General features: G+C 33.6%; 1 protein-coding gene across 4 annotated transcripts in view; it reads left to right on the plus strand.

Moving 5' to 3' along the window:
• Positions 1-11,635, plus strand: part of SNX14 (sorting nexin 14) — a 76,330-nt gene extending 64,695 nt beyond the window's left edge. For all 4 annotated transcript variants that reach the window (XM_041753966.1, XM_041753967.1, XM_041753965.1 and 1 more), the window contains 8 exons: positions 2,710-2,750; positions 2,892-3,011; positions 6,340-6,463; positions 6,742-6,906; positions 7,042-7,137; positions 9,591-9,682; positions 10,756-10,812; positions 11,429-11,635. In XM_041753966.1, the coding sequence (XP_041609900.1) occupies positions 2,710-2,750; positions 2,892-3,011; positions 6,340-6,463; positions 6,742-6,906; positions 7,042-7,137; positions 9,591-9,682; positions 10,756-10,812; positions 11,429-11,467 (734 nt within the window). In that variant the 3' untranslated portion in view covers positions 11,468-11,635. The remainder of the gene's footprint in view (positions 1-2,709; positions 2,751-2,891; positions 3,012-6,339; positions 6,464-6,741; positions 6,907-7,041; positions 7,138-9,590; positions 9,683-10,755; positions 10,813-11,428) is intronic.
• The last annotated feature ends 1,801 nt before the right edge of the window (positions 11,636-13,436 follow it).

Genomic DNA, 13,436 nt, shown 5'->3' on the forward strand with positions numbered 1-13,436 from the left:
AATAAAATCTTTGTTAAAAAAAAAAAAGGAAACACAGTTTAGTATGAAACTGAATGAGCAGTTCCTCTCTGAGATATATACTGTAGAGAATCTTCTATATATATTAAAGAATGTTCATAGCATCATTGTTTTTATAGGCAAAACTGGAAATAATACAAATGTTCATCACCAGTAGAGTAAACATAAATTATGGTAGTTTCATAAAATGAATACCTGTGGCAGTGAATACCTGTAGTATGTAGCTATTTACAACAATTTTGATAATCTTTTTTTAATTTTTAAAATTTCATTTCAATTTGCCAATATATAGTATAATACCTAGTGCTTATCACATCATGTGTCCTCTTTCATGCCCATCACCCAGTTACCCCATCCCTCCACTCACTTCCCCTTCAGCAACCTTCAGTTTGTTTCCCAAATTTAAGAATCTTTAATGATTTGTCTTCCTCTCTGATTTTTCCCCATTCAGTTCCCCCTCCTTTCCTTGTGGTCCCTTGCACTATTTCTTATATTCCACATACGAGTGAAACCATATGATAATTTTCTTTCTTCAATTGCCAACTAACACTGATAATCTTAAAAGCATGATGTTGAATGAAAGAAGCAAGACACAGAAGAGTATATACAGCATGATTTCTTTTATGTTAAAGTTCAGTATAGACCACAGTAATATAAGCAGGAAAAGTTTGAATAAAATTGTTAAAAATAATAATGGAAGTAAAACACTATTTTGAATATATTTTATATAATATAATCTTAAGTACATATAGAGATAAACAAATGAATCAAATATTGCAAGTGGGCATTTGACTTTCATCTGTATCTCTTCAGTACATTTAGTTGAGCCAGAATGCTTGGTATTTGTATGGACGTTTTCTTATCAGAGGAAAATGTGAAGACATTTTATATTTGGGTCTATGCAATATTTGCAATATTTAGGAGATAGAATTGGGTAGACTTGGTTGCTGACTAAGTTTGACTGATGGAGAAGAAATGATCAAAGAATTGTTTGTTCCATTTAAACAATTGGGAGGATGCTGTTACTTGCTGAGATTAAGGAATAAATTAAGAGTAGTTCTGAACTTGTTGAGTTTATAGAATCCAGGTAAAGAAGTTTTTGTAAGGCAGGAGAGGCCAGGGGATAGGCAAGGAGTAGAGATTTGAGTGTTACTTTAAATCAGATTGAGCAAATAAATTGGCTCAGGAAAAGCATGTAGAAGAGACAAAAAAGAACAGGATAAAACTCTGTAGTTTAAGGAACTTGGAGAATGCTTCTATTTTCTTTAAGATTTATTTATTTATTTATTTATTTATTTATTTATTTATTTATTTGAGAGAGAGAGAATAAGAAGAGGGGTGAGGAGAGGAAGAATCCTGAAGCAGACTCCCCACTGAGTATGGAACTTGATGTAGGACTCTATCCCAGGACCTTGAGATCATCATCCCAAACCAAAATGAAGAGTTGGACACTTAACTGACTGAGCCACCCAGGTGCTCCAGGCACTTGGGGGAGTTCTGAGGAGGGAGGTGTAGTTTATGTGGATAGCAAAGGAGAAATAGTCTGATGGGAAGAGGGTTGGGTGGTTTTCATGTTATAAAACAGTCTCCCATTTTAAGTTGTTATTATGTCTCCTGCTATTGCCATAAGTCTACTTTTTTTCTAAATTAAACCATAAGAAATTTTAAGTTGCATCTATCAATTTTGATGATTTTTCAGGCATTTCTAATGTTTGAGAAAATCTTAAGATGTTTTTTTTTTTTTTAAGATTTTATTTATTCATGAGAGACAGAAAGAGAGAGAGAGAGAGAGAGAGAGAGGCAGAGACAGAGGGAGAAGCAGGCTTCCGGCAAGGAGCCTGATGTGGGACTTGATTCTGGACCCCAAGATCATGCCCTGAACCAAAGGCAGATGCTCAACCGCTGAGCCACCCAGGTGTCACAGATATTTTAAAATAAAAGAAATACAAGAAATTTTGGCAAACAAGATTAGACTATGTATATTTAACCTAAAACTCAGAATATAAGCTATTTGAATAGCCAGTGTTTTTTATTTTTAATTTTAGAGAAAGAGTGCAAGCAATGGGGAGGGGCAGAAGGGGAGAGAGAGAGAGAGAGAGAGAGAGAGAGAGAGAGAGAATCTTAAATGAGCTCCACACTGATTGTGGAGCCTGACATGGGGCTTGATCTCACAACCCTAAGATCATAACCCAAGCGAAAGTCCAGAGTTGGAACTTAACTTCCTGACCCACCCAGGTGCCTCCAAATAGCCAATTTAAATGTTGTAGCAATTCTTAAAACTGTTTGGCTAACTTTTGCATATTTTTAGATATTTTTATATAGACATCATTGTTTAAAATCTTTTGAAAACATTTTTTGTGGAAAATTTCAAATATGCACGAAAGAGAATTTTGTATAATAAACCTCTTACTCTATTTTAGCAGTTACCAACACGGCTTGTTCAGTCCCTTCCCTTCCCCCCTCCAACCTCACTGTATCATTTTAAGTAAACCCTAAGTGTTGTATCTATAAATAATTAAGAAAACCATATTTATTGTAAATTTCTGTTGAATGTGAAATTGTAAATTATAAATATTTTTTACACTTTCCTTTTTACTTGGCTATTGAGTGTTTAAAATTACTTAGTAAAGTATACAGTAAGCAATTATGAGATATACCTTCATAAAATTAATATTTTATTTTTAATTGCAGGGAAGATTATAAAGTCTGTTCCTGGAAAACTAATGAAAGAGGTGAATAACTGATTTATGTATATTCTGTAACATGATAGTTACAAGTATATTAAATATCAGTGAATTTTAATGGGTTATATGATTATTAAAAATCATAACTTGATTTTTAATTTGCATACCATGATTTCTGTATCACAACAGAAAGGTCAGCATTTGGAACCTTTCATCATGAATTTCATTAATTCTTGTGAATCTCCAAAGCCTAAACCAAGTAAACCGGAATTGACCATCCTCAGCCCTACTTCAGAAAACAACAAGAAGGTACTGCCTCAGAGTTATGAAGTTTGAAGTTGTCCTACTTGAGACTTTTCCATTATACGGAGAATCATGTGTTAATGAAATGAATGGGACTTATTTCCTTTATATGAAAATCAGTTGTACAGTGTAAGGAGGGATTTTATATAGTTGCTTGCATCTTTGCTTTAATGGGTAAATGTTTCTTTAGATAATTGTATTTGTAAACTTCTACCATTTCTGTATTTGGGAGATTTTTTTTTATAATAAATTTATTTTTTATTGGTGTTCAGTTTGCCAACATACAGGATAACACCCAGTGCTCATCTCTTCAAGTGCCCATCACCCATTCACCCCCACCCCTCGCCCTCCTCCCCTTCCACCACCCCTAGTTCGTTTCCCAGAGTTAGGAGTCTTTATGTTCTGTCTCCCTTTCTGATATTTCCCACACATTTCTTCTCCCTTCCCTTATATTCCCTTTCGCTATTATTTATATTCCCCAAATGAATGAGAACATATAATGTTTGTCCTTCTCTGATTAACTTACTTCACTCAGCATAATACCCTCCAGTTCCATCCACGTTGAAGCAAATGGTGGGTATTTGTCGTCTCTAATGGCTGAGTAATATTCCATTGTATACATAAACCACATCTTTTTAATCCATTCATCTTTCAATGGACACCGAGGCTCCTTCCACAATTTGGCTATTGTGGACATTGCTGCTATAAACATCAGGGTGCAGGTGTCCCGGCGTTTCATTGCATCTGTATCTTTGGGGTAAATCCCCAACAGTGCAATTGCTGGGTCATAGGGCAGATCTATTTTTAACTCTTTGAGGAACCTCCACACAGTTTTCCAGAGTGGCTGCACCAGTTCACATTCCCACCAACGGTGTAAGAGGGTTCCCTTTTCTCCGCATCCTCTCCAACATTTGTGGTTTCCTGCCTTGTTAATTTTCCCCATTCTCACTGGTGTGAGGTGGTATCTCATTGTGGTTTTGATTTGTATTTCTCTGATGGCAAGTGATGCAGAGCATTTTCTCATGTGCATGTTGGCCATGTCTATGTCTTCCTCTGTGAGTATTTGGGAGATTTTTAAGGTGGTTTTCGTAGGTTGTCAATCACCAACTTCCAATACTCAAGAAATTAATTGATACAATGTATTTATGTTGACTTGATGTTTATTTTATCTCATTTCAGTGGCTTATGTAATATTTAATCCATTCATTAAGCAGGTATATTATCCTGTACCTAACTATTGAGTGCCAGGCAATGGAATATAAAGATATATTTCCAGCCCACAGGAAGCTCACTTTAGTTCCAGAATAGTGTTCAGCACTGGGAGTTGTGTGGGCTCAAAGGACAGCCTTCCCCCTCCCCCCAAAAAACTTCACTGTTTTATTACTACTGTAAAAGATATCTTTAATATTTTTTCACTTTATAACTTTCTTTTTGTAAACAAATAGTTAACTTTTGTGTATTGATTTTTTAAATTCAGTAACCTTGCTAGACTTGTATTAGTTTTAGTAATATATCTATTAATTCTTTTAGATTTACACACTTAACTGCAAATGATGATTTTGTTTCATTCATGGCTAGGAGCTGCCGTACAAAGAGCATGATTTCATTGTTTCACCAATAAATTGTGTAATGTAGCTTTTTTCATAGATATCTTTTAGAAGGTTGCATTCATGTTTATGGGTGGACTTGGCTTATAATTTTTCTGTCTCATTCTATCCTTGTCAAGTTTTAGTATCAAAGTTATATTAATCTTTTTCTACTTGCTGATAGTTATAATTGGAATTACTAGTTCTTTAAATAATTGATAGAACTGGTTGTTAAAGTCATCTAAGCCTTGAGTTTTGTTTGTAGGAAGGCTTTTTAAAAAATCAACCGAATTTCTTTAATGATTATAGTATTCAGATTTGTTGCATGAGTCATTTTTTTCCCCCAAAGATTTAGTTATTTATCTGAGAGAAAGAGGGCATGTGTGTGTGAGCTGGGGGAGGAGCAGAGGGAGAGCAAGCAGATTTTGCATTGAGACAAGCAGACTGCACCAAGCATGAAGCCTGATGCAGGGTTTGGTCCCATGACCCCAAGATCATGACCTGAACTGAAACCAAGAGTCGGATGCCCAACTGACTGAGCCACTCAGGTGCCCCAACATGAGTCAGTTTTGATAGGTTTTATATATATATATTTTTTAAGGGGGAAGGGGCAAAGGGAGAGAGAGAGAATCATAAGCAGGTTCCATGTCCAGCATGGAGCCTGATGTGATGCTCGATCTTAAAACACCTGGGTGGCTCGGTAGTTTAGTGTCTGCCTTCAGCCCAGGGCATGATCCCAAAGACCCAGGATCAAGTCCCACATTGGGCTCCCTGCATGGAGCTTGCTTCTCCCTCTGCTTGTGTCTCTGCCTCTCTCTCTCTCTCTCTCTCTCTCTATCTCATGAATAAATAAATAATCTTTTAAAAAAAACCAAACACTGAGATCATGACCTGAGCCAAAATTAAGAGTCAGATGCTTAACCAACTGAGCCACCTAGGCACCCTGATAAGTTATACTTCTCAACAAATTTTTAATTTTATCTAAATTTGAAATTTTTTTGGCCTGAAGTTGTCGTTCTTTTTGACTTCTGTAGTTATATCACCTTTTATTTTTAGCATTGTTTGTGTCTTTTTCTTTTTTTTCTTTTGCTCAATCTTGTCAAAGATCTTGTACTTTTCATGTTTTGGCTTTGTTGATCTTTTCTTTCAGACTTTTTAGTTCCTTAAGTTCTATTTTATTATTATTATCAATAATAGACTTTTTTGCATATCTTAAGGGTAAGGCTGAGATTTAGTTGTATTTCATCATTTTTACTATAAGTAATTTTTTTATAAGTAATTTTCTACATCTTGTTTTTTTCACACTGATTAGGCATTTCTGGACTATGACTGTTACTGTACAAATAAACTTTGGCTAAAGCTCAATGTTCACACCCTGTAACTGTGAATTATAATCTTTAAGTCATTTTAGTTTTAAAATTAACTGTCATTAATATATTTATACATCTTTATATGTTCATTTGTTCCTTTTGGTATAAAAAACAAAGGGTTTCTTCATGAAGAACAAATTTTCTGTTGTGTCTAGAATGAATGCAGACTTTTGTGTACTGTTTTGGGAGAAATATGTATTTTTTATCAATTTTGAGCATAAATGTGAAACTTTAGAGACAGAGCTTAACCTATCTGATAATTCTGTTTTGATTGGAAAAAGTTTAAATGCCTGTGCTCTGTGTCACTTTAGCTTTAGTAATTATTATCATCAGGTGTGTAAGCTAAATATCTCTTTCCTATTTCAATTTTTTCTTTAGCTTTTCAGTGATCTATTTAAGAATAATGCAAACCGTGCTGAGAATGCAGAAAGAAAGCAAAATCAGAATTATTTTATGGAGATGATGACTGTAGAAGGAGTCTATGATTACCTGATGTACGTAGGTAGGTAAGGTCTATGTGATTACTGTGAAAACCTATTTTTCATTCATGTATCATATTTCTTCTGTGATGCAAATTAATGTTTTTCACTGTTATCCTATTGTAACTTCTTTTTAAATTGAAGATACTTCTTTTATAAGAATTAGATATAATTGGTCATGAACATATTAAAGTTACTGGTTGTTTATAAATAAAATATTGACCATTTGTGTTTTTTTATACTGGAGAATGTTTGAAATATCTGTTTATCTTAACAAAATATTCCATATAATCCTTCTCAGGACGGGTGGTTTTCCAGGTTCCTGACTGGCTTCATCATCTCTTAATGGGAACTCGAATCCTGTTTAAAAACACCCTGGAAATGTATACTGACTACTATCTTCATTGTAAACTAGAACAACTGTTTCAGGAACACCGCTTGGTCTCACTCATAACACTTCTCAGAGGTTTGTATTTTGTCATATGTGTCATGTTTTATGTACTTTTATGTCTTAATTTCATTGGTTTATTAGTATTTCTGCTATGAAGTATATTGTGTATAATTGGTAAAAATTCCAGCAAATATTTTTGTCTCTTTACAGATGCTGTATTCTGTGAAAACACTGAACCTCGCTCTCTCCAAGATAAGCAAAAACGAGCAAAACAGACTTTTGAGGAAATGATGAATTACATTCCAGGTATAATATTTTTAAGTAGTTTAATATATAGATTAGCATTTCTTTGAGATCACAATATACAGTAATTTTTTTTTTAGGTTTTATTTATTTATTTGGAGAGGGAGCAAGTATGAGTAGGGGGAGGGACAGAGGAAGAGAGAGAGAATCTCAAGCAAACTCTGCACCAAGTGCAGAGCCTGATGTGGGACTCAGTCCCACAACCCTGAGATCATGATCTGAGCTGAAGTCAAGAGTTAGATCCCTTACCAGCTGAGCCATCCAGGCACCCCACAAGGTATAGTAATTATTAAAGCTAATTTTTATTTTGAATTATCATTTTAGAAATAGTTATGAAGACCAAGTAAAATTTAATGTATTAGTTAAATAAAATTTGGTTTTTATAATATAAGCACTATGAACTCTTAAGACAGGCTTTTTCTATTTTTGCAATAGCCAGTGCTTTCAACAACTTATAATAAGACTGATCAAAGTGATATGTTTGTGGGACAGTCCGAATCCTCCTGCTTACTATACGATGAGAAGAACTGCACTAGTGTTTATGAATAAAAGATCTACATTCATTCATTCATTCCAAATATACTGAGCACCTTCCACATGTCAGGCACTATGCAAAGTGCAAGGGATATAAAAAGTGTACTTGAGTAATTCAGCCTAGCAGGAAGACAGTTATACAGACAAAACATATATGTGATAGGAGGCATGTGCAAATCACAGAGTATCTCAGAGGAAGAGAATGATCACTTCTTCTGTAGTGGAGATAGGCTTGAGCCACAAGGTAAATGAATGGTAGTAATCTTTTATAGAGTAGGACATACAAGGAAAAAATGTCAAAGGGTCAAAGCAAAGGATATTCAGTTTAGAATATTTTGAGTGTGAATTGCTTATACATTACTCATGAGGAAAGGTCTAGTAAGTAGTTAGGTTTAGAAATTTGAGAAATGAAATGGTACAGGTTAAGGATACGGAAGTTACAGTTAGTGGATAATAATGTCCAAAAAGAAAATACAGAGTAAGAATTGAAGAGGCCTTTGGACTGTACCTTAAAGAATTCTCATCATTGAAAAATTAGTCTTAGGATAGTCCTGCTGCTCTGTGTGAAGACAGTTAAGTTAAATCCCTGGTCTGAATATAAAAGTAAATAAAAGTTACTTTGGGCTAAGTCCTCTGTAGGTAAATGATGAAATAACTTCTTAACCTGTTTTTGTAACAGCAATCTGTAGCATTCATGGCTTTAACAGTCTTAGTTTTGATATTCAGGGACAACATGGAAAGCTAGTGAATGGTAGTAATTTGTTATTTTGCTGAGGAACAAATTTAAATCACATCTACTTCAAGACTTCTCTGGGAAGGAAAAATTTAGTGAGTAAAAACTTAGCATGTCTTTCTGTTGTCCTCTTCCCCTCATTTCTTACTCAGGGACTCCTGAAGGATCTGAAAGGATCACTTATTTTTGTCCATTAGGCTTCATGCAATTGGGAAATTCTGTGTAGTCTTGATGAATTGGGGGATTCATAAAGATCCATATTGGGCCACATATCTTAAAAATATCAAGGATCTACTATGCTTATTATAATTGAAGTTAGCCTTTGCTTCTTGGGTTAGATTTATCTCCTAGAAACAAACATAAGGTGAGAACTTTTCAAGAGCATCATTAAGAGTCTTATTATAATTGGGGGTAAGGAAAGGACAAATATTTGAGTACTTTGTTTACTTAAGAATATTTTCCTGTTTTAGGGAAAACATTGAGAGATTTTTAGTAAGGACTGACTGGTAATAGAAGTGATAACATGACAGCTGTGCAGTCAAACGTGAATTGGAATTTTTTTGGATCCTAAATTAGTGTTCTCAGAAAGTCCCAAAAAGCTTGTCCTATAAGATGGTTAATAATAATTATGTAAAAAGTATAAAAATAAATTAAAGAGGTTATATTCATTGAGGAAAAAGTAGTGTTAAAAATTAAACTTTTTTTTCCTGATATTAAGATATTAAAACATTATGAAACTATATAGAGTAAAAAGTAGAAGTCATCTTCTCCCCAATTTGGTGTTAATCCTCATATTTTTCTGTGCATTTCTATACACATATGTACAAATGTATACATATAAATTTAGGATTTGTTTTACCTGACTGGGATAACACAATATGTATTATTTTCCAACTGTCTTTTATCACTTAATAGTATAAGTAGATTTCTTTACTGCAACGTTCCACAGAGCTTGTAGTATACTTTGTGCATTATGGATCTCCAAAAGGAGGATACATCATACTGAGTTTCTTAACTTCATAGAAGCCTTTTTTTCTGGAGCTTCGTGGAGGAAAACTGGTTTAAGAAATGTAGATTTATAGTTTTTGTGTAATACCTGGGAAACAGGGTGAAGATTTTTCTTTATGGTCCAGTTAATGATGAGGCACTGTATAATATGAAGTGTTTCACATTTGGCTTTCTCCTTTAGATCTGATAGTCAAGTGCATTGGTGAAGAAGCCAAGTATGAAAGCATCAGACTTCTATTTGATGGCTTACAACAGCCAGTTCTCAATAAGCAGGTAAAATTCATTAAAGCAGGTTGACTAATGTCGGCTAGGTTTTGTGAACAGCACACACCAGGGTGTCTGGTATAGTATTAATTGTGAAGTGACACTATGTTAAATCAAGGCAGTGTACTTAGGATATTCAGACAGAAAAAATGTGTGCTTTATCTGTTACTCTTTTGCTTTTTACTTTATTCCTTATTCTTAAATTAAGTTTTCTAATTTAATTCCAGTATAGTTAACATACAATGTTGTATTAGTTTTAAGTGTACAATATAGTGATTTAACAATTCTGTATATTACTAAGTGCTCATCAGGATAAGTGAACTCTTTAATCTCCATCGCCTGTTTCACCCATCCCCCCACCTACCTCCCTTATGGTAACCATTAGTTTGTTCTCTATAGTTAAGAGTTACTTTTTTTTTCTTTATAACATGAGTTCTAAAGAACCAACATATAAACCAACATGAGTTAGTTTTTTAAAAATTAAAAAAAAATTTTAAACATTTTTAAAAAAGATTTTTACCTATTTATTTGAATGAGAGAGAAAGCAAGAGAAGGAGGAGTGGCAGAGGGAGAAGCAGGCTCCCTGCTCAGCAGGGAGCTCTACACAGGCTCGAACAGCTCTACACATGATCCTGGGATCATGACCTGAGCCGAAGGCAGATCCTTAACAGACTGAGCCACCCAGGCGCCCCTATACCATGAATTGTTTTGATTTAAAATAAGCATAGATTCACTGTAGAAAACCTGGAACATATACAAAATTCATGAAATAAAGTAAAAATTTAAAAACTAAGAATTCCATTACTCAGATTACATAGAATAACCACAGTTAATATCACATATATAGTCTATACTGTACATATTTTGTTGAGATCTTAATATAGTTAAAATTTTGTAACCTGCTTGTGTCTTTTACATTTATGCAGCATAATAATAAAATGTACACATATAAAGACATGTGTATATGAGTTCTGTTCCCTGCCTACTCATTTAGAGATAATAACCACAGTCCTGAATTTTGTTTTTATCATTTTTATGGCTTTTGTCTAATGCCTTAAAAAATTTTTTTTTTGGCGCTCTAGCTGACTTATGTTTTATTGGACATTGTGATACAAGAACTATTTCCAGAGCTCAATAAGGTAACTAAAAAGCAGCAGTTTTATTCTTTATGTTTTTGATGGTATGCTGACATTTATTTTAATTAGGGACAAAAATATTAAGGAAACCCTTGTGACTATAATCCCTTTAAAAATGAACAACCTTAAAAAATGTCTCTTTAAATTTTCTTTTTTCAACATGCTTAAACATAGCGTCAGTTTTTTGGGGATAGGAAGGAGTAAGTAGCCTGTATTTTGACTATGTCCCTTCTTAATTACAAGCAGATAGGAACATTATACCCTCTAGAGTCTTTCCAGAGGAAGATGTGAGTTTAAGTCCTAGCATTAGAATAGGTTAAGTTCTTGAGACTGTCCTGTCTGTAACACTGAATGCTGTGTAAGTCAGATGAGTGTTTGGGGGCAGTTGGCTTATATGAACCCAAGAGTACAAAATGAATTAGAATTGAAGAATGGTAATATTATTATATTGGTTCTGGAGGATATATATATATATATATATATATATATACTATATATATATTCTATATCTATACATATCTATCTTACATTAGGATTTTTATATACTGGAATTGTTAGGCACTTCACAGATGAACCCTGTTTTATGGTCTAATATTAAATAGATTTATTTCTACTTTAGGTACAAAAAGAAGTTACCTCTGTGACGTCCTGGATGTAAACATTTGGATTTGGGAAAGAATAACCAGAAAGAGAACAATTTCTGTTGTGCTAGTGTAGTATACATGTATTTTTTTCTTTTACTTTTGTATATTCTTGTATATATCATGTAATCCATTGTCTGAAATTTTGATTCTTTTTGTTTTAATAAAGACTAACACAAACTTAATAATAGTCACAAGTTATTGGGTTTCATAGTCTTTCTTTTTTTTTTTAACCTGTTACCAAATTTTATTAGAACATCTGTCATTTCTTGTTGACATTTTTTTAAAGAGATAATTCATAATCCTTTTAGGACAAACAGATAAAACCAATAATCTTTGTATTGTATCACTTTGGAAATGATTATGTTTAGTGTGGGGAAATGAGAGTTAGATCTGATTTGCTTTCTTTTTTAGAGTTAATACATTTTTGTGGATTTTTTTCTTTTTACCCCCATTTTCTATTAGTTAATTCCATGTCTGTAAAAAAGACATCCTTTATGAGTTTTTCATAAGAAACAAAGGACTTCTCCTTACTCTTCCTGGATCAACAGGTAATAGCCCTTTTTAGGTATGAAAACTGACTACTTACAGATATTTGTGATTGTGGGGTTGCAACTACATTTCACTGAATAAACGTAGCTATATTCCAATATTTTTTAAGGAAGAACTTAAGCATTTTTTAAAAAATATTTTATTTATTCATGAGAGGCACACAGAGAGAGAGAGAGGCAGAGACACAGGCAGAGGGAGAAGCAGGCTCCATGCAGGAAGCTTGACATGGGACTCCATCCTGGGTCTCCAGGGTCACACCCTGGGCTGAAGGCGGCGCTAAACCGCTAAGCCACCCTGGCTGCCCAATATTCCAAAATTTTATGTAAGTAATTTAGTAAGTCTTATATGTAAGTCTATTTGAGTGGACTTTGGTTTATGTCTGTTGTCTCTCTGAAAGGAAAATACGGAATTATTTTTTTTTAAAAGACTTTATTTGAGGATGAGACAGAGACAGAGATAGTGACAGAGAGCACAAGTGGGGAGGAAAAGGAGAAGTAGGCTGCCCTTCTGATGCGAGACTCAACCTCAGGACCCTGGGACCATGACCTGAGCAGAAGGCAGATGCCAATTTACTGAGCCACTCAGGCGCCTCTAATTGTATTTTTTGAGGAATGATAATTTAAAATATTAGAGTCAGTGTTCAGAATTCTGCTCACAGTTCCCTCCCATGTTATACTTTTCTCTTTGAAACAAATTTTTCTTTTAAGAGTTTTGTGTTTGCAAATTGGTTGCAGCATTCATTCAGAATACACTTACTGAGTTTCAACTCCATATTGAAACTGAGCTGGGTAATATGAAACTAAATATAATTTGGAGATTTAACTTATTTAATACTATTCACTTATTCTTTTTCCCAAGGTTTTAAAAAATGGTTATTAGATATTGTAATTTTTAAAAAGATTTTGTCAGTAGTTTTATTATATTTTTAATTGCTTAAAAATTCTAGAATATATATGAGTTTCTGTGACTCAGTGCTTTAATACCAAGCCTTAAACATTTATTAATATCTCAGGGACAGGTGGAAAATTAATCAGGTTAAGTCTTCACATTTAAATCCATAGCATTTTAAACACTGTTACTTAAAATATCACAGTAACCTGGAAAAATAAAATATTTTATTTTTTATTTTTTATTTTTTAATAAAATATTTTATAGCCCTTTTTATGCCATTCTTATGTACTCTCTTATAAATTGTGATATTCTCTTTATTTAGATAAGAAAAATGTTGTTAGTGTATCATTCTGCTTGGGCTGCCATAACAAAGTACCACACACTGGGTGGCTTAAACAGATTTACTTCTCATAGTTCTTGAGGTTAGAAGTCCAAAATGAGGTGCCTACAATGTAGGTTTCATTCTTTTTTTTTTTTTTTTTTAGATTTATTCACTTATTCATTCATTCATTCATTCATTCATTCATTCATTCATTTATTAGA

This window comes from Vulpes lagopus, chromosome 1 (genome assembly GCF_018345385.1).
Source record: "Vulpes lagopus strain Blue_001 chromosome 1, ASM1834538v1, whole genome shotgun sequence".
In the NCBI taxonomy this organism is placed as follows: domain Eukaryota; kingdom Metazoa; phylum Chordata; class Mammalia; order Carnivora; family Canidae; genus Vulpes; species Vulpes lagopus.